The 22,376-nt window shown below is 36.5% G+C and overlaps 1 protein-coding gene across 1 annotated transcript in view; it reads left to right on the top strand.

Moving 5' to 3' along the window:
- The window catches only part of Enpp1 (ectonucleotide pyrophosphatase/phosphodiesterase 1), a 66,803-nt gene extending 52,725 nt beyond the window's left edge, over nt 1–14,078 (top strand). The window contains exons 18-25 of the mRNA XM_027938530.2: nt 512–681; nt 1,559–1,610; nt 3,281–3,435; nt 4,854–4,983; nt 5,956–6,036; nt 7,219–7,351; nt 8,926–9,088; nt 10,320–14,078. Coding sequence (XP_027794331.2) covers nt 512–681; nt 1,559–1,610; nt 3,281–3,435; nt 4,854–4,983; nt 5,956–6,036; nt 7,219–7,351; nt 8,926–9,088; nt 10,320–10,490 — 1,055 coding nt within the window. The 3' untranslated portion in view covers nt 10,491–14,078. The remainder of the gene's footprint in view (nt 1–511; nt 682–1,558; nt 1,611–3,280; nt 3,436–4,853; nt 4,984–5,955; nt 6,037–7,218; nt 7,352–8,925; nt 9,089–10,319) is intronic.
- The last annotated feature ends 8,298 nt before the right edge of the window (nt 14,079–22,376 follow it).

The raw sequence follows: 22,376 nt of genomic DNA, 5'->3' as shown, positions 1-22,376 counted from the left end.
AAACACTTAAAGCAGGTCCTAGCATGTAGTAAGTGCTTTATACGTGTTCACTGTTTTTATTATTAAAATCATGAATCTTAGACTCGGGAATAGCTGGGTTTTGAATCCTTGATCTACTAAGTTAATAGCCTTTAGGACTTGGGCAAAACACTTTGATTATTTATTTACCAAATGTGGATAGTAATTTTATTTGTTTGTTTTGAAGATTAAGTAGAAAAATATATTAGCACAGCTAATGGCATATAATATGCATTCAACAGAGGATGACTATAGTTATTACGCACCTTAAAATTCAGAGAATTTTACAGCAAAATAGAGCACAGGTAACAGTATTTCTATTAAAAATAGTACTAGTCATAAATAGTTCAAAACTCAAGAGAATTTTATAGTTTTAGTTACAGAGTAAAGGATTCATTTATACGTATCTAACATACATATATGATATAGCATAAGTCTACTCTTTGGTTTTGAAACTTCTAAGTAATTCTTTGCCATTCTTGGCATTATGCAGATTTACTGAATTTGACTCCAGCTCCTAATAATGGAACTCATGGAAGTCTTAACCATCTTCTGAAGAATCCTGTTTATACTCCAAAGCATCCTAAAGAAGTGCACCCCCTGGTACAGTGTCCCTTCACCAGAACCCCCAGAGATAACCTTGGCTGCTCCTGCGACTCCTCGGTAAGTATTGCTGAAAAGCCCAGCCCACTAGGGAAGGGCTCCTGGCACCCTCTGCACAGCATGTGTTATAGAAATAGTCAGCAATGTAATTAAACTTATGAGTGAGAGGTAAACATTTATTTATTTTTAAATCTAGGGACACATAAAGACCCATTTATAATTTAATTTTCCTCCTCCTAATTTGCATTTTCAGCTCTGTTTTGATCCCATGGTGCTGTGATGAGTTGAGGACCAGTAGGGAGAGTTTCAGGGGAGCCCTTGAGCATTCTGAATCCTGGAATCTGGGCTGTTGTCCTTGCTATGGTGTTTTAAGCACAAAGTAAACCCATTCCAATGTTCCTTCTCTAAAAACAGCCCAACCTATTACAAATGTTAGGGGGAAAGTAATATTTTGGGTACAAAATAGGTAGATGATATTGCTTCGCTTTTACTCCTATCTTCAGAGAAGCTGTAAATGCCTTAATAATTACTTTTAATCAACTATCTTTGTCATTGTTTTAAGAAGGTAAAAATACATGGTCATTGTCAGCCACATTGATAACATTCATAAAAGGTGACAGTTGGAGGAGTAGTTTCTTTTGTGCTGTCCATTTTGTTAGATTTGATTTAGGCTTGAAGAAAGACAGCTGAGGAAGAGACCATAATTCTAAAGCAGATTTTATATTATTATTTTCAATCACTAGTGTTGTGCTGACACTTTTGTCTTGCTGCCTCTGTTATTCCTCTTCCTTTGTCCCCCCATTAAAGAAAACTTTTCATGCAGAGGACTATGTTCATTTTATCTTTGTGTTGTGTTAATTAAGCTACAGAAGTTGTATGTTGATGAAATTAAAATATGTCTCTCAATCCTTAAAAAGAGTTTTATAAACTTTTTTAGATTCTGCCAATTGTGGATTTCGAGATACAGTTTAATATGACCATGGCAGAAGGTAAGACACGTTAATTGCCGGCCTGGAGTGTGAAAGCAGGATTTTTATCAATAGTGTGAACCACAGAAAATTGGTTTGGGGGCATTATTTAAGACTATCCAATACAATAAAGGTAATGATGGAAAACCATTTGATGAAAACAGAGATTTCTCTGCTTGACAGTCAAAGCTATTAGTTATAATGGAAGAAGGGATATTTTATAGTGGAAATGGTATATCACATATTTAGTGGAAGCTGAGTTTCTCTTTAGGGAAATTATGGAAGCGTTTTGAGGATTTTTCTAGGTTTAGAGTAGAGCCCCAGATTTCCATTTAAAATACCTATTAAGTTTCTGTCTTACATGGATCTTAATTCTAAGAGATTATAAATTGATTGATGGGTTGTTTTTTCACAACTTTTGAATGAAAATTAAGAACATGTAAGCAGCTGATAACATTTTTCTGTTGTGATTTGGATGTTCATAGGCAGATCTTTAAGTTACTGGGCTGGCTCACATTTTTTTTTCTTTTTGCCCTACTGGAATAAAGAGGTAAATTCTGCATTAATCCTGACTTGAACTTGTCTATATAAAATTGCAACTGTAAACATTGGAGTTCACTGTTTCAGAGAACTCAGTTCATAGATGGCCAGATCCATTCCTCAGGAGCCTGAAGTGAGGCAGAACAGCATGGTGGAAATGTACGGCAGAGGAAAACAGCTGGGAACAGAGCAGAGAGAGAGAGCTCTCTGCTATGAACAAAATATATACCCCAAAGGCACACCCCCAATGACTCACCTCCTCCAGCCACACACTGAACAAAATATATACCCCAAAGGCACACCCCCAATGACTCACCTCCTCCAGCCACACACTGCCTACATACAGTTACCACCCAGTTAATCCCTATTAAGGGATTCATGTGCTGAGTAGGTTAGGGATCTCAAACCCAATCATTTCACCTCTAAACTTTCTTGCATTGTCTCATACATGAGCTTTTGGGGACAACTAGTATCTAAACCATAACAGAATTAGAAACACCTTTTTATCCCCCAGGTGGTAAAGTATTGTGCTGAAGGATGGCACTTTGAGCATTAGGCAGATCTGAGTTTGAATATAAATTTAGGAACTGTCTAAATCGAAAAAAAATTTTATTTCCTATAAGTTGTTGTTTCCTCATCTGTAAAATAAGTGTATAATGTTAATTTATAGGGAGATGTGAGAATTAACTAGTTGATATAAAAGAGTTCTATAGAGCCCTTGACACTCAGAAAAAGGCAATAGAAACTATCTATATTGTTATTGTTCCATTGGGTTTAGACTCATAATTTCAGTTCTGAACCTTTGTGTTCCAAGTCTCCTTATATGCTTTCTGCAGTATGTCATTAAAATAATGAAGATATTTTGGGTACTATAAGTCCTAATTAGCTGGAATGCCTAGCAATTTCATATATTATCCTCTAGTGATAACGCTGATAACACATTGATCTATATAGGCAAAAATTGAAGTGGACCACATTTTTCAAATGTTTGTTTCTGCTCTTTGTAATTCATTGTTGTTTTGCAGTTAAAAATAATTTTTCAACATGCTTAAATAGAGGAAAGGGTTAGATGGGTGTATCATCACATATCATCATATAATGCACACTAATTATATTTAAATGGTGATCTCATTTTCCTTCTATGATCCTAGAGGAGAATATCAACCTTGGCACTTTACCATATGGAAGACCCAGACTTCTTCAGAAGAAAAACAGTGTCTGTCTTCTTTATCAGCACCAGTTTGTGAGTGGATACAGCCATGACCTCCTCATGCCCCTCTGGACATCCTATACCGTCAACAGAAATGCAAGTATTTGTTCCCTCTTTCACTATGTGTACCTATTTCAAATTATTAAGCAAAACATTAAAAGCATAGTTTCTCACTGTTACTCTCTATTATCTTTTCCCGAATGAGGGTAATACTGAACAGGAAGTCACATAAATTAAATTTCAGTTCTAATTCTGCCACTAACAAGTTACATGACTTTGACATGCATTTAGAGCAGACATCTGTGAAATAAGGTATATACAGCACAGGATTCTTCTTTGCCTATCTCCTCCTGGTTTTGCTAACTTATGATTCTGATTTATAATTTCATAAAATCAGTTTTAAAGTTAGTCGTAATTATTCATTTCTAAATACACAGCTTATGGGCACAAGTGCTTCCCTCAACTGCCCACATCATAGGGGGTCCTCATTGATGGGGTAGCCATGGAAGCTCAGTCCCATTGCTACGCATGCCATCTGGAGGGGAAGATGCCAGACACCTCTCCCTGTCCTACCAACACATAATAAGTTGGGTGTAGAAAGGAGTTAGGGCAAATATCCCAGGAAAAGACCACCATTTCCCCTTGCTCCAGTGCCATGGTGGAAAGAGAATGTGATGGGGGAGTCCTAGAAAGAGAGAGAACAGGGAAGGAGGTCTTACCTGGTATTAATTTTAAGCTAGACTCACCAGACTTTCCAAGAGTGATTGGTCAGCTGTAAGGATGGATGCTCTTAAGGGATAGAAAAGGGATTTAAGAATGCTTCATTGAGAAGAGTTGTGAGAGTTAATAAAAGTATAACTAATCCTGAGGTAAGTAAGTACAAAGATAGGGCATTGGAGTACACATGATATATAATATACACACATATTTATGTGTTTATATAAAGTATCTTGAACTTCATTTTTTTTAATTTCAAAGACTGCCTTTAATCACTTTTTAAATATGACTTCATAATATACAGCATGCACCCTGTTTTGTAGGCACCCTATCCTATCTATTGTTGTTTAGTACTGTAATTATGGAGGTTGTTGGTTCTCTTTGAACTTTTTAGTTTTGCGATGTCATTGAATCTGTGTGAATTCAGACATCGCTGCTCCTGAGGTTTCTCCCTTGCTGGCTCTCTTACCATCTCCCAACAATTTTTGGCTGCATACTTGGAAATGGAAGACCAACTCCAATCTCTAAAACTGTTTAGATAAAAACATGATAAACAAAATGAGCAGAGCAGAATAGGAAGATATTTGCACATCTCTGACGGACAGTGTCCTTAATAGTGTAAAGAATCTTTGTGCTTCAGTTAGAAAAAAGATGACTATACCAGGAGGAAAATAGAAAGTAGGGAAGGATGTGAACTGACAGGTAGCCAACCGCAGCTCACCTCTCACTATTTACCCAGGGATTTTCTTCTCTTCCTGTGCCCTGTACCTGATGGTTCTTTTCCTTTGGTTCTTCAGGACAGTTTCTCTACAGAAGACTTTTCCAACTGTCTCTTCAAGGACTTCCGGGTTTCTCTTAGTCCTGTCCACAAATGTTCCTTTTATAAAAACAACGCTAAACTGAGTTATGGGTTCCTTGCGCCACCACGTAAGTATCTTCCTCCTGCCCTTCCCTTTTCTTCTCTTGCTTTCTTTTGTCTTCTTGTTTATTAATTTTTCATACAGGGCTGGCGGTGTATGTAGCTCAGTGGTAGAGCACTCGTCCAGCATGCGCAAGGCCCTGGGTTTGATCCCCAGCAAATAAATAAACAAAATAAATAAATGGGTGGTAAGAAATCTTTCAAACATGATAGGCAGTGGACCTTGGAAATCGGCCTCGGGTTCTTAGGAAGGAGATATACCTGTATTGATTGAAAATAAAGTGTGATTTGTCAAAGAATTAGGTAAAGGTGGAGCCTTCCAAATGCCTGCTTGTTCACTGCTGCAGAGCCTCCTCGGGAATGGACTTTTGAAGTGCCAAATTTGGTTTTTTTTTTTTTTTTTAGAGACAACCTTAAAAGGTAAAAATCAGAAGACTTCATTCAGGTGCTCAAATACCCTCAGCATCCAGTCTGGTCCCCAGAATGTCTGTAGTCAGTACTTGGCTGTTGCCTTCTAGAGACCGGAGCCAAGGCTGCAGCTCACACAAGGCGGCCTTGTCCAGCAGGTTGAGGCAGACAGCCCGCAAGACCGCCCATGGTGTTTTTTTCTGGGTAGTAGGTGTTGTTATGAAGTCAGAGTCTTTTTTTTTTTCCTTTGATTATGAAAATGTTTAAGGAAAGAAGTTTATAAACACAATTCACTTTAGTAGAAATAGGCATATGTTTACTCTGAGGCTCTTCTAGTAAGTTTCTGCTTTTTGGATAAATTCATCTTGAAAAGGGAAAAAAATATAAAAACTTTTTTTTAAGGGACTTGACCAGATACATTACATTTCCCCTTCACTTGGTACCTGGGGAAGTTTTACAGGTTTAAGATGATACTTGGCTTATGTTTTTAAATGTCACCCCTAGGGGAAACTATAATTTCGAATGTTATTTGTGTAGGATGAAAAAGTTGTCCTTTTTTTTTTTCCTTCTAGAATTAAATAAAGAGTCAAGTCAAATATATTCTGAAGCTTTGCTAACTACTAATATAGTGCCAATGTACCAGAGTTTTCAAGGTAAAAAGCTTTATATTTTATAAATTCAGTACATAAAGGTATAGTCTGAATATAATAGGATTTATGGCCTAAATTAAATGAGTAAATATCAAATACATTCTTAAAGATTTATTTGATTTTGAGAATTATAGGACTCAAAAAATTAGAATTATGATATATTTTAATGACTATGCTGTTTTATGTTTATAAAAAGTATGTAAAAAAAGATGGGGGATTTCCCCACCTTAGCCTAGAGCAGAGTTTCTGGGGACCCTACCAAAAGATATGAGATTAGGCTGTGTTGGGTTTCATAAAGAATACTAAACCAAAACAATCTTTTGGTGTCCTCAGAAATGATCAAATCTTCCTTAAAATAGAATCAGAGTCCTTTTTCCTTTTATCTAGTATCGTCAACACATGTTATGGTGATATTTCAATTGATTTCAATCTTTTTTATTCCAACATGACACCTACATTACTCACGAAGAATAGTGTTTACAATATACAGAGAAAGAAAGCAAGAAATTATAAGATAAACATTAATCATATGTACTACACTTAGGTTTTGCTTTCTTTTGTTTTCTTTCAAATTTTCTGACCTAGAAAATAAAAGTGCTTTAATTCTAACATAAAAAAGTATATAAAGTTTTTCGTAAAGTTATCTACCTAATACAGTCAACTAATACTTATATTAACTTTCAGTCTGATTCTCTCTTTAACTATTTGAAAGTTCTTGGTAATTGTTATTGTTTTAAAATGTACTTCATATCATCATTAGCCATTGTGGCTTGACTCCTGCAGAGTAAATATACATTCGTACTTTAACTGCTCTGTAAAATATCAAAATATAGAGCATATATGGGGATTTTTACTCTAATTTAGATCTATAACACTTGTGAATAGTTCAATATTTATAATAAATCTGAATAATTTACTTGGTGTTTGTAATGTTGTTATATTTAATCATGACATATAATCAAAATGGTTCATTATAGTGCACACATGCAGGGATGCCCAAAATAGAATTGAATTCAGCTTTTGACCAAAGCCAAACAATGGATTTTGGAGCTCACATTTAAGACTTAAGTCAAACTTGACTTTATCTCTAATTATAGCAAATCATTAATTTTGAATCATCATGTGAACTGATTTCACATGTGGCATACAATTTTTTTTTAAACTCTATCATCTGCCTTGTTTCAGTCATATGGCGCTACTTTCATGACACCCTCCTGCAAAGGTATGCTGAAGAAAGGAATGGCATCAACGTCGTCAGCGGTCCTGTGTTCGACTTTGATTTTGATGGACATTATGATTCCACAGAGATTCTGAAGCAGTAAGAACATATTTTATTACCTTAAAAATAGCTGTCAGTGGAGATTACTGTCCTGTGGAGGTAACAGAACCCTTCCTCTCTAGTATAATTCACATCTACTCACAAGGCTCTTCTGGCTACACTGAAAGCTCTTGAAATCTCTGATTGATTTGATGTTTTGCTCAGTGTTCAGCAAAATAGTTCTTAGATAAGAGAACTTATATTTTCCCCCCCTTTTGATTCAAATCAGTAATTACTGGGCTCAATTTCAATGCTGAACTCAGTATTTAAGATCTCTGTGTAGTGAAATGTTAAGATACTATCTTAATAAATAGACTCCCAGGCAGAAGATGAAGAACTGAATGGTGTGGCTGCAGATACCCTGAGGCCAGGGGTGTAAAACCATGGTGCCTCAAGTCTGGTGGGTTTGGGTTAAGGTCACAGCTCTTAGGCAACTCTGACTGGAGGGCAATGATAGAGCAGCTCCTTATGGTGCTGTTTTTATAAAATGAGATGGGAAAACATTTTAGTCTTTTTTTTTTTTTTTTCATTTCCAGGGGTCAAACCCATGGCTTTGCCAGTGATCCCCAGCTAGTTATCTTTTTTTAAAGAATAATTACAAGATTTGGGGGAGCAATTTTGCTTTCAAGATCACAAGACTGAAGACTCCACTGAGATTTGGCCTCTTGGAAGAATTTTCCTACTCTCCCAGGCTGACTTAGGGGTTGCTATTTACCCATATTTATCTGGGATCATATCAAGTCTGCAAAATTGCAATTTTGTTACTATATAACTTGATACATGAACGTCCCACATAAGCAGCCTCAAAGCTCATAGCAATAGAGAGGAAGAGACCTTCATAGTTTCCTATTCATAGTTTTCACCAGAGCCCTATGTTCTAATCTGTTTTATATATTATGATTCCATGTAATATCATATTCGAAAATAATCATCCCACTACCTTAAACTTTTAAAGATGCTGGAAAAAACTCCCACAATTTTAAAACCAAAGGAAATATCAATCTCAGCACTGCAAAAAGAAAAAGAAATGGAAATAGGAGAATCATGATAAGTTAAAGATTTTGCTTCAAATATCTTAATAGGTGGCAATTTTTAAAAATTAAGTTTCAAGGTAAGAAAAAAAATCCAGTTAAAACAAAAGAGAATGCATGACTCCATGTCCTCTCTGAAGGAACTAGAATTAAAAAAAAAAAAAAAAATTCCTCACCTGTTACCTCTGTGTCTTCTATTTGTTCATAACTTCAAGACCTATTGAGAACTGCCAGTAATCGTAAGAATCTTGTTGGTAGGTGTTCAAAAATATTTTTGTTTCCTTTAGCATCTCAGTTCAAGTGTCTTTAGGTAGAACTGAAAAAAATAATTTGAATTTCAATAGAAAGTAATTATTTGGGTCTTCTAATTATTAGTTTCAATCAATAGAATATATTCAGACACTGTGATTACCTAACTTCTTATAAATAATTTAATTGAATTTTAGTTTTAAATGTGCTTTGTTAGAACATGTTTTATCAAAGTGCTCATTAAAAGGAAGATCATTATTTCCTTCTGAAAGTGAATATTGGCATATTTTACAGAAACATCAAAGTCATCCGTAATCAAGAAATTCTGATTCCAACTCACTTCTTCATTGTGCTAACCAGTTGTAAAAATAAATACCAGGATCCCTTGCAGTGTGAAAACTTAGATACCTTAGCTTTCATTTTGCCTCACAGGCCTGACAACAGCGAGAGCTGTGCGGTAAGTAGCCTTCATTAATCTCTTTTGCATATTGAATATTAAGCTTGTGTGTATGTTTGTATGCATGTCTTACATCAGACAACTGTGGAGAAAAACACAACTGTTGAAATGTATGTGGACTTATTTCATCTTGATCCTCTAAGATGACAGGTCTTTGAAGAAGTTCACCTTCTCTGCTAAAGACACTCAGAATCAGATTGGACTCAAACTTCACATGGTCTCATCACCAAATTCTAAGTTTATATGAAATGTGATTTTTTTTTTTTTTTACTTAAAAACTGGTTTTATAAAAATTTTCAGCACTATTATAAATTAGTCTTAACGTTGTGGTTAGACATTTCAAATAAATGTCTACATATATCTTTATTATGAAAATCTCCTTTCCTGTTGTGTTGTCATTCCAGTGTTTGGAAACCATTTTATATTTAGAGTTTTAGAATTCTAAATTGTAGATTTAAAAATTAAAATGGCACACATGTTAACAATTGGTAAGTGTTTCCAAATGATGAAGAGTACTCCCCACATTTCCTGGGGTGTTTTTGTGTTTCGAGGTTGTTTTCTTTTTTGTGGAGCTTGGGATCAAACTCAGGACACTATGTGTACTAAACACACACTGTGCTACTGAGTTGCCCTCCCAACCCCCTAGGTCTTTTTTTTTTTTTTTTTTTTTTTCCTTCACTGAAGTTACACAACGTAAATCCAGACCTGAGTTGGCAAGAATTTTTGACTTTCATACCAGACCCTGTGGGTGTGGGTGTGGGTGTGGTTGATATCTGGAATTCCGTGGTCGTGGTCAAAAGGATGTTGAGGCCCACTGTGAGCTCAGCAGGAGAGAGTGTTGTACTCACTCATTTATCCATGGTCTCCTTTAGCCAGCTATTCATCAGGGTATTAAATTTGATCCTCTGAAACCCCACACCACACGAGTGACATTTCTTGCAGTATCTATGCAATATATAAGCATGTGTTACAGGCCTACTTTATTTTTTCCAAATTTGATACAACTAGTTGAACAAATATGATATACATATTAGATATCTATATATTTGATAGATATAAATATTAGAAGACAAGCTACTCAACAGTGGGGATTCTGTCTAATATCATATGGCATCTGCCATTTCGGAGTACTGCAGCATCCCAACTGATTAAGCTGGGGAGATGGGAGATCTTATTGGAAAAGCGAAGTGAGTGTTGTTGGTGATTCTCCTTTTGTTTTCCATCCTCATAGCACGGGAAGCTTGAGCCCTCATGGATTGAAGAGTTGTTTATGTTGCACAGAGCCCGGATCACAGACGTTGAACTCATCACTGGACTCAGCTTCTATCAAGAAAGAAAAGAGCCAGTTTCAGACATTTTAAAGTTGAAAACACATTTGTCAACCTTTAGTCAAGAAGACTGATTTTTTTTATTAAAAAACAAAACAAAACACACCATAAATCTTTTTGAGACAATCTTATATTTTATACTACAGTCCTCTATCCATGCTATTCCTTTTTTTTTTTTTTTTTTTTTTGGAAACTGTTGAGCAGAGTTGGAACTGAGGATCCTCTGTGATTCAGACATCTCAGGGAAACTTGTGGACTCAGCACAGCAGCAGGAGAGTGCTTCTATTGTGTCTTGCAGAAATTTCTGTGCAGAAACTATGTGTGTTATTGAAGTTCAAAGACAGACCACACCTAAACTGCTCTTTTATTTCTCTTAAGGGAGAAATAGCTGTGAACATTGTCTGGACACCAGATAGTAGAATTATATTATTGGTAATAAATATGGTGTTGGAAAACACTAGGCTAATTAATAGAATTGGCATAGTCCATGTTACATTAGTATCTTAACAAGAATTTACAAGTGGCTCTAGATTCCTTTTCATTTGGAGTTTCTTTGTTTTTAGTTTTAAACAAAAAAAAAATAGTGGAAATCAAAATATTTCTGAGGTCCTATTTCTTCTTTTTCTTTATACTCCCTCAAAAACAAATTAATTAATCTTGTGGCTTTTTAAAGTTGTGATTGTATTTCTTTATATTTAAGGTCTCTCTAACACCTGTGAGTTTGGTATATCTACCAATTTTAAAATTTTACTCTATGCTTGTACAAAAAAAAAATATTTCCATAGTGTTCATAATTAACAGAGGCTGAAAATAGCCCTAAATGTGGTTCTTTAAGACTGTTAAAATTGAGTCTTATCTGGGTGAAACCTCAGAGAATTTGTGAGTATATGAAGGTGACATTTTTCACAGAGAAGGTAGGAATGTTTTCCTGTGTACGCAAGAATGACTACCAGCTACAGAGCTGTTCTGTGCTCAGCTGTTCGTTTTGAAGCTCCATAAATGACAAAATGAACTTGATTTTCCTACTACTTGGCAATAACCTTTCATTCCAACTGTGAAACTTCAAAGACTACATTAGGCTACTTGGGTTCGATTTAGGTATAATATTAGTACACCAAAGATTTGTATGTGTCCTACATTTGATAATCATTCTTCAACTGCCTAGGAATGAACTGCAAAGACCTTCAAATAATATAAATTGCAACTGAAATTTTAATTTAATAACTTAGTTTAATTGGTTTTTGTCTTGGTCTCACAGTTTCCTAAAGCTCTGAATGTATATTTTTTTCAGTCTAATTTTCTCTCCATTGTTCAGATTTAGTTATTTCCATTTTTCTATCTTAGAGTTCCCTGATTCATTTTCACCCTAATCCATTCTGCTGTTGAGCCTATGCATTGATTTTTATATTTCACCTTTTGTATTTTTTTACTTCTAAGATTTCTACTTGATTTTTCTTTATGTCTTCTATTTACTGAGAATTTTTATTTCTTTGCTAAGATTTTCTGTTTTTGTTGTTGTTGTTTTGTTTTGTTTTGTTTTGTTTGTTTCAAGGGTGTTCTCATTACTTGTTGGAGCATTTTTACGTTGGCTGCTGTACGATTCTCATCAGATCATTCCAACATCTTTGTCATTGCAGTGTTTGAATCTATTTTTTTTAACTTCGAAAAAAATTCCTGCTTCTTAGTAAGATTAATAGTTTTTAATTGAAACCTATATATTTTAGGTATTCTGTTATAAGACTGTGGATCTTATTTGAACTTTTTGTTTTTGCTAGGGTTTTTTTTTTTTTTTTTTTCTGATAGCATCCTAGCAGGGAAATTGGGGGCACTGCCTTCATATTACCAGGTATGGCTAGGATTCCAGGTTCCCCACTCAGCCTCCATTGACACTTGAGGTGAGAGGAGATAAATAAGGTGGGAATTTGGCTCTGCATTAGCTCTCTATTGATCCCTTCTTGACTGAGATGTGCATGGCACCTGTTAACTGCTCCCACATGGTCTCCACTTACACTTTGGGACTGGGGTGGAGGAAATGACTTCATTATCACCAGGTAAGGATGAAATACCCAATTCGCTATTCTCAGCTTTCCCTGACCCTTACCCTGTCAGGGGATCTGGGACACCTCTTTATATCTTGTCAAGGTTGGAAGTCTGGGCTCCCCACTAAGCCCTTGCTGGTATGGGGGGACCACGGTTCTTTTTGTGGTTGCTTCATTGGAGCAGAATGACTTTCGTTTCATGTCATGCTAGGCTACCCATTTTTTTGCCCATTGGCAGGCAAGAGAGCAGGCCTCTCATGGGACATTTCTTTTTCCCCTTTGCTCTTGTTGTTTGCAGGTTGTTGACTTCTTCAGCTTCCAGTCTGAGATATATGAGCTAAAAGATAACTCAGGGAACACATCCCAGTGTTATTTCTTGGGTCCTGTGGCCCCTATCCTGTTTTCCGCCTTTTCTCCACCATTCAGAGTCTTCTTGCATTTGTTGTATATATAGTATCCAGGCTTTTTGTACACTTAGCAAAAGGATATCTACTTCATATTTGTAGAAGTGACTCGTTGATTTTTATATAGTCTTTAAAACATGTACAGACACATGATAAGCTTTCTTAAAAAATCTTGGCAGAGCTTTATTAAATAGATAGATGTCCAATCCCTGTGCTAGACACCAAGAATACAGGAACAAGTTAAACTCCTTACATTCTTGAGGGAGTGGAAGCAGCCAAGTGTAAATGATCCCTAAGGAGTGGGAACTATTATTTCAAAGCCATGAGCTGGGTGTCAGAGAGCACAAAGGAGATACTGGTTGCTTCTTGGCAGTTTCAACATTGGTTTCTCAACCTTTGGGCTAAGGCTTGAAGGATGAATTGGAGCTCTGCAGGAGAACACAGTAAAGATGGGACATTCTAATATCCCTTGGATGGATACATTTTTGGAATTTTCCCATTTACCACTATTTTTGATATATTATGTAAGCATCACAGTGACCAATTTATAATGTACAACTCTATTTTTTTTTTTTGCTTTCCTATAATAATCTGTTCTTAAAGGAAATGTTAGGCTAACATTTGTTACCCTGTCAGGGGATCTGGGACTCTTTAAAGGAAAGAGCATCTGTATTCTTTTTAGGTATTTATCTGTTGCTCTTATACAGTATTCTTTCCTTTTTTTTTTTTTTTTTTTTTTTGTGTGTGTGTGTGTGTGAAAGAGACCTCTCCTTATATTATTTCAATTTAAAACATGTGACATATCTCTACTCCCCCAATTTGAGTTCACTTGACCATCCCTCAGTATTCGTGGGGAATTGGGTCTAGGATCTCTTCCACATTTCAATATCAAAACTTTTGATACCCAAATCTATGGATATTTGAGCCCATTATATAAAATGGTGTAGTATTTGCATATAATCTACACAATCCTGTACTTTGTCATCTCTAGATTATTTATATTAACTAATGCAATATAAACACAATATAAATAGTTGTTATACTATGTTGTTTATAGAATGATGGCAAGAAGGAAAATGCCTGTACATGTTCAGTATAAATAATTATTTTTCAAACATTTTTAATCTGCAATTGATGGAATCCATGGTTATAGAACCCACGGCTCTGAACGGCTGACTGCATATGGAAATATCTTTTTCCTAATAAAGGCTATTCTTTACTTTTCTAATGCAAAATGAAACTTTTTTAAAAAAAATCTTAAATATTACTGCTATTCCTCCAGTCATACTCCATATTCCTCCAGTTACTCCAGGTAAGTAACTTTCAAAGAAAGTTTTGAAGTTGTCAATTCATTCATTGCAGAGAAAAAGAAACAGGCACAATTTTAAAATATTTTCTTGAGTCAAGAAAAAAGGACAAACCTTAGGGGCAAGAAGATAAATGCTCAGGCACCACCAGAGTAAATAGACACATAGAGTTCAAGGACTCTTAGGCCAGTTGGCCAGTCCTGTGTGAGGAGATAAGGTGGGGGTGGAGCAGAGACCACCCCTCTCCTGGAGAAGTTACTCTCTCCCCTTGGCTTTTTTCTGTAAGTAGCCACAATAACTGCTGGATCCTGCACTGCAGGTACTTGCTTTGATTTCCGAGAAGCTAAGTTTGACCTTTGAAACTGAGTGTAGTGATTATACTTACTGAAGCTTATCAGAGGAATTTGGGGAGGCGGTTAGTGCTTTCATAAGCATTAAGTAAAATCTTACATGGCTATAATCCAAGGACATTTTCCCTGATATTGGGCCAGTCTAAACATTGTAAGAGAGAAAAAAATTCTTCTATAGAATATAGGTATCTCTAAGTTAAGAAATGTGGGCTTTCAAATAAAACTTAAATATACTGAATCTTGCCTGCTTTTCTGTGTGGATATGTGTGTCAAGGGTGGGGAGGGGAGGGAGGAGATTCTCCAAGAATATGACACAAAGTCCAAGTGTTGTTGACAGTCAACCACAGCTGTATTGTTGGAAGGAGAAAAAAGATCCAAAGTTCATTTCAGGATCATAGAGTAAACATTTCTGATCTGTAACCTATATCCTTGTTTGGGGTATTTTTATTACATGTAGTCATACTTCCAGGTAAAACCAAGTGACAGACATATATAACTATCCTTCCAGTATTTTGAATTGTTTGAAACCAGAGGGAAAAGTAGCCCACTTGTAACTTCTCTAGGAATCTTTTGATGTGAAATGTTTGCATTTACCCTTTCCATTACAGATCTATGGTTGAAGAAAAATAAAGATGTTTACTAGCAATTATATTCATACCAGAAATTATAAATGTATAATATATGACTTACAAAAGGAAGCTATATAAAGCAAGCCTTCTTCATCCCCCCCCCCCCACAATGCTTATTTATAAATCATGAATTCAGGGAATGATTTTAGGATTTTAAAAGGAATAACTAATACTTTGACTTAAATTCATTTTTTATTTTATTTTATGATATATCAGAAACTCAGGGCTCAGAATTAGAACCTACTTTAGCTTTAACATAGTAAAGATACAAAACAATTTAATAAAGATACAGGAAATAAAATGTTTACAACATCCCAATACTTCCCATTTTTGAAAAATGTTCACGGATACACTTATGTAGCATCTTACAAAGTGTGACATAAAGGAAAAAAAAAGCAGGGGTCTCAGAACTGAAAGTTTAAATCACTGAAAACTTGAAAGTATTTTAAAGGAGACTGAAATCTTCTCAGTCTAATGAATGGATCTCATTGCTCAATTTTTCATAGTTTTTAAAATTTTGAGATGGTGAGAAACTGATGTAACTCCATTTTTGAGAAACCAGCCTCTACCTCAGAGCAAAGCCTGTCCAAGGAAGGGGGCGTGGCCCTTGTCCTTGGAAAACCCCACAGAGCACTCCTAGGCACATACCCACCCTGCTGTGTTGTATGTCTGCAAAAATGCAATTTTTTGCTGTTCCATAATTTGTATACAGTGTTGCTAGATGGCATTGTGACCAAATAGGAAGTTGTACTCAGACCCCAGACACTAAATTCAAATATATGATTTGCTATAAACCATCTATGCAACCAAAAGAAAGAAAATAATTTCAGGATGATGTGGTTGTAAAGGATGGTTAGTTCTACTTGAGGGATCAGGGTCCTGACTTGATCTTACCCTCAAGAGAATATCATTATCACAAATTTCATAAAGAAGTCAAAAAGTCTCAAGAAGCTTCACTATCTAAACATTACCCAGTCTGTGGCCCTCTGCTAAGTTTGCTGATACTGTAACCTTTGAGCTTTCCCTCCAAAATTTTAACTGATGAGATTTTTGTGTCACGAGTGTGCTGTTTCACATGGACTATAACTCAATATCATGGAATTTTTCCCCCTATTGTCTATTTTTATTTGGCATTTACCATGCATTTCTTATATTTACAGATAAAGTCATATATTTATTGTTATGTCTCCAAAGTTATCCATTACTGAAAACAGAAATAATCTGTATGTACATCCACTGTTGCAAGCATAGTGCCTGGAACAGAGTTGTTGTTCATTAAAAATGTGCAGATGAATGAATACCAATGGGATAATCCTACCAAAACATCCATTTAAGATAGCAAATGCATCTCAGCTTACAGAAATGCAACTAGAGGACAACTACATAGAAATCAATTGTTCTTTGCCTCCTTGATTTTTAAGTGCCAGATGGAATTTTCCATGGGATTTTTTTTTTTTTTTTAAAGAAACTCATTCATAGAAATCTTGCCAGGGTACAAGGCAGGATTTTTGAAAACAATAAATAAAAGATGAGGATGTCGTTTAAGGGCCATTTACAATTGTTCTAAATAACTTCATGCTGTGGAAAGTCTGCTGCTTTGTGAGCTGAAGAGAAAAGAATGAACTTTCCAGGGTTTTGACATCCCCAAAGAAACTTCTTTATGAAGCACATAGTGTTTCTCCAGCAACGTGCTGCTGTCCTAAACACTAGCAATGGTGGAGGTAGATGTGTAGAAGTACCTCCATTCTCTTTCCACCAATCCCAGGTCATACCTTCTTCTGCAAGGAAGAGTATATCAGTGCAGAAGAACATAAGTAAATAGTAGCGCCCATACCAGGGCATCTGGAACAAATAGACTTCAGATATCTTCCACATGTGTTACAGAGAGGAGTGACTTTTCCCATTACTTCCTCCCATCTTTGAGATTCCAGGCAATGGAATTTACTCTGATTTTAGCAGTAAGCTAAAAATTATTAAAATATCCCTATCCTTCAGTGTCTCATGGAAGACTGATAGTGAAAATGAAATACAAAATGTAAATTTTCATATACCAAATGAAACAGTAATATTGTAATAACAAAGACATCCCTGAAAATGGGTCAAATATGAAAAGACTGATCCTTTACCAGTGTTCTGTTCAAATCTCTGTACTTTAAGTTTACTCTAAAGAAACCATTGTACAATTTTACGAAAATACAGTGATTTTCAATCTAAATATTAATTCATGCGAGAAATAGTAGTAAGAGTTTATTCCTATAACAGAACAGGTCCTTAATAACTGAAATGTGTCAAAATTTACTGAAGTGAAATATATTAATTGAAATATAGTTATTGTGAAATTAATTCACAACACATAAATTAAAAATGACAGCTTCTAAAATAGCACTGGAAATTTATCTACTCTCTTGGCTAGAAGAATTCCTTACTCCCCTTTCTCCACCTCTCTCTTATCTTCCTCTTTGGCTCTCTCTCTTTTTCATCTTTCTGGAAGTGAATGCACTAAAATGCTAACAGTTATTGCATCTGAATTGTAGTGTTTGGGGTAATTCTCACTTTCTTTTTTTTCTTTTTTTTTTAAATTTTTTATTGTTGGTTGTTCAAAACATTACATAGTTCTTGATAAATCATATTTCACACTTTGATTCAAGTGGGTTATGAACTCCCATTTTTACCCCATATACAGATTGCAGAATCACATCAGTCTCACTTTCTTTTTTCCCTATAAATAGCACTATTTCTATAATCTGGAAAAAATCATCAGTAATGTTTATTCAAGAAAGAAAAATTTTCTTAATATAAAAGCAAGGAAGAAAAGAAATAAGGAGAGAAGAGAGGAACAGAAGAAAGGCTCAGTCTACCCGGTTCACCTAGTAGAAAATACAGGTCAAAGAATGAGAAGAGACGACAAAGAAATGCTTACTACATAGAACAGGTTAATGGATACGTGAATCCAATAAATAGAAGAAGCTGAAAGGAGATATAAAACAAAAAGAGGAGATTCAAAAAGAAGGGGAAACAAAAAGAAGGGGAGCACGCCCCAAGAAATGACGGTGTCCCGTTCACCATGTACATACGTGTAAGTTTCCAATAACATCTAGAGCAGCTCCCCATTGAATTTAAATGGTCCTCTGTCATTTTACTGAGATTTGCCATAGTGATGTGAATACGGTTTAGAAAGGCCCACCCTGGCTTGGCATCTGGTGGGCGGCACTGGACACCATTTCTCTTCCACTTCCAAGTGTCCTGTTTCCTATCTGCCCCCTGCCTTCTAGAAGTCATCCACAGAGAAGTGTGATTCTTCCCTGTGTAGCCCAAGTCCACCCTTCCTACGGGTTTCCCCTCCTTACTTACTGACTCTTGCATTTGCAGAGCTCCCTCCTCTCCACTGGAATGTGAGCTGGCCCTTCCACTGTCCTGGATCTCACAGGCATGTCGGACTTTTCCTCACTTCCTCCGGACCTTTCTTTTCTTTTTGAAACTCTCATTCATTCTTTCTGACCGCTTCCCACCCACCCCACTCACCTTCCATAGCCTCCCTTTAAAAAAAAATAAAGGTTATTTCCAAATTGACAGATTTGATTTCTATTTGAGAAATTTCTTTTTTTAAAATACAGTAAAGTATAAGGAGGGAAATAACAATCATCCATTTATCACACCATGGTTAACCTCCCATCAGTTTTATTAGCTTCTGGATTATATGCTAATTCTTTTTTCTTTTATATTTCAAACATCCCATATGTGACTATTTCAAACATCCCTGTATGCCCCTGATTCCATTTTTCATCAAAGTTCTTTTTTTTTTTTTTGCTATTTATTATTTCTTAGGACCTGCTATTCCTTCTTTCTAAATCTCTACCTTTATTTTATCATATCTTCTTTGAGTCTCTTTTTGTTTATTGGATCCACATATTGTGAGAACAGGCTGTGCCTAACTCTGTTTTGTAAAGCAGTCGTTTGGCATGAATTACTCCATTGAGCACAAGTGCCAGGGTAGAATGACTCCACACCTTGTTAAGATGAATAAATAACCACCAGCTGCCCAGCACGAACATAAGGCACACATTGATAATTATTTGTGCCAACTTATTAAATTAAATCAGGAGTACCTGGACACCAGAGCATGTCAAATCATGTCAGAACACCAGACCCAGGAGCTTAGCAACTTCACCAGATGTAACTTCCTCACCTAAGACCTTGAAAAGAAGGAGCACCCAAAGATGGACACAGTGGCACAAGGACCTCCTCACCTGGTCACTGGTCAGAAGCCTTGCCCAAGAAAATCCACAGGAAAGAACCTCTGCTCTCTGTCCCAGGGCTTCAGCTCAGCCCAGTTCTTCCTGAGCATGAGGACAAGTTGACACTTGGAAGCTGTTGGACCTTGCCTCAACTCTGCGTAGATGGTTTCTTAAATCTCTTATGGGACCACCTCCAGTAACTCTTTGCCTTCATATCCGCTCTTTGCCTTTGCTCTTGGTTCAGCATCCTGAAACACCAAGGCTACCTCAACTACTACTACTACTACTACTACTACTACTACTACTATTACTACTACTACTACTACTACTATTCTTCTTCTTCTTCTCCTCCTCCTCCTCCTCCTCCTCCTTCTTCTTTAGCTTTTCTATAATGTATACACATTATCATGTGAATTATGAAGTGTGACTTGAGTATTATACATATTAGACTTTAACACTGGAAAATAAAAGAACTTGTGATTGCTTTGGTCCTGACACTTAGTGACCCATGAGGATTTTTACTTAACTTAAATATGGTGAGTGTGATGTAGCTTGTGAATCTGCTAGTATGCAATAAATTTTGACATCGTGGAAAGACGCAAACGTGTCTGGTCTGTTAATGGCACAGCTGGCTCAAGACATGTCCGTCAACTTGTTCTACACGTGAAGTATTCTCTGGTGTCTCTTCTCATTCTTTGACCTGTTTTCTTCTAGGTAGAATGAGCCTTTTCTTCCTCCATCCCCATAGTATATTTGGTGAATTTTGTGCCTTTGGTTGTTGTTGTTCCATTTGCAACTGAAATTCTATTTGAGCGAAGAGGATGTGTGGCAATGTTCCCATTGTGTCCAAGTTGTTGGATCTTCCTTTAAACTAGTGTCAGGGGAAAACCTTTTGTGTCCTGTTCATTTTTCTAAAGCCCCAACAAAGGGCAGCAATGGAAGAAAAGACGGATTAAGGTTGTCTTCATACTTTTCATGATATTTGGGCTCTTTCCTCTTTTGAAGTTTTTCTTCACATGAAGGTTCTCTTCATCTGAGGTGCAAAGTCTACACTCACACTCTCGATCATTTCCCCCATATATTACACATTCAGGGAGGTGAGGTCACATCTCTATCAACCCTATTTATTCTTTTTTCTGTTTCACCAACTTTTCTCCCAGAGTAATTTGCATTCTGTTCCCCAGTTCATCGTTGTAGTAGATTGTTGTTTTCCCTCCTTCATGCAGCCTTGTTGCTCCCCCAAACAACATGTTAAATCTGTTCTCTGTCCCTTGAGTATTGGCTGTCCTTGAGACTTTCTTTGGCTAATGGAAAATGGCAGAAGGAGCATGTTGCAACTTATGAGGTGTCCTTAAGAGAACTGAAGCTTCTGTTTTAGGTTCCAAATGTTCCTACCACTACATAAGGGAGCCCAGATTAAACTACTGAAGGATGAGAAGATCTGTAGGACAGATGCTCAGGCCTACAGCCAATACCAACACGCCATATGAGAGTTAAGACCATCTTATACCCCTCAGCTACAATAGAGCTGCCAGATAACTGAAGCTGCATGAGTGATCCCAGGTGGGAGCATCCAAAGAACTACCCAGCTGAGAACAGCCAGGGAATCATGCTAAATAGCAAGTCATTCTTTTAAGCTACTCCATCTTAGTGTGATTTTCATACAATATAGGATTTAGACATAAATTGGCATGGAAAGTAGATGGTACCATAAGTATAACTTAAATCATGTGACATTGGCTTTGGAATCAGGCAGGAGACAGAGACTAGAAAATGGTAAAGACATTGTCAAAGGTTGTAGAAAGCAATACCTGCAGTAGGGGTTCTGTAGTGTGGGAATTGCTTAAAATCTAACCTGTACTATCTTGGAAGACTGATAACATATCCAAGGAACCATAGAATCAGGGAAAGGAGTCTTTCAAGCAGAAGTTGAAAGTTCCAGTTGGCTTCTGTTATTTGCATATTTCTGCCCTGAGGTGTCCAACCTTCCCTTTGTGAACAGGTAATAAGGTATTGAAAGACAGATGAGCCAAAGAGCACTGTTGTGTTTGTGAACAGAATTGAGAAGAAATATGGACACCTTGGCACTTATATATGCAAAGAAAGAGGTTGGCATTTGAGAGTTAAGGATGAATGTGGCTTTGGGGGCTCAGAGTAAATACTAATAAGATTCATGGTAATTCCAAAGTCTAGAGAAAATTGTATCAAGTTTTTTTTTTTTTTTTTAAAGTAGTGCTAAGGATCAAACCCAGTGCCTCACACATGCCAAGCAAGTGCTTCACCACTAAGCTATCATTCTAGCCCCTCAAGTTTGACTAACAGTTTAAAAGAGACTTCTAGAAACTTAACTTTGTATGAGTGAGGATTGAGAAAGTTTTTCAGCTACAAATGTGATCCATTTTTATTAAAACAAACAAAACAAAACAAGAAAACATTTTAACATTGCATCTCTCAGAGGGCAGAACCAGAAGGTTTTTGATAAAATGAGTTAGGAAACCCACTCCAGGAAGAAGAATTAGATCCTAATCAAGGAACTGTCACTGTCCTGAAGTAGGAGGAACTGGTAACCAGTGCCCCGCCAGATTTCAGAATTGCTAAGAATCAGTGACTGTGTTGAGGTGTCCAACTTTCCTTCTGCAAGCAGGAGTGTCTACGATAATGATGCTGCTGTCCCAAGTTCACCATGCTGTGCTGTGGTGTGTGGGAAGAAGAGTACTTGCTTAGTTAACAGGTCTTTATGCCTAAGGACCAGCACCTGAAGGACTTTCTTTGCATCCAAACCTAATGCAGATCAGAAGATCTTGGACCTTGAATTTGATGATGTGACTGGATAAGATTCTGGAGGTTTGGTGACAGGGTGAATGGGTTTTGCTTATGGGAAGGATGTGAAGTGCTGTGACCAGAGAGCAGACTGTGGAAAATTGTTTACAAAGATTCCCATCTTCCCCTTTGCAGTGTACCCTCTCCACTTATCCCCCTGAGAGGTGAAGTCTATT

The sequence above is a fragment of the Marmota flaviventris genome, chromosome 6 (assembly GCF_047511675.1).
Source record: "Marmota flaviventris isolate mMarFla1 chromosome 6, mMarFla1.hap1, whole genome shotgun sequence".
NCBI classification, from domain to species: Eukaryota; Metazoa; Chordata; class Mammalia; order Rodentia; family Sciuridae; genus Marmota; species Marmota flaviventris.
Note: the sequence above shows the minus strand (reverse complement) of the source record. Positions and strands in the feature narration are given on the sequence as shown.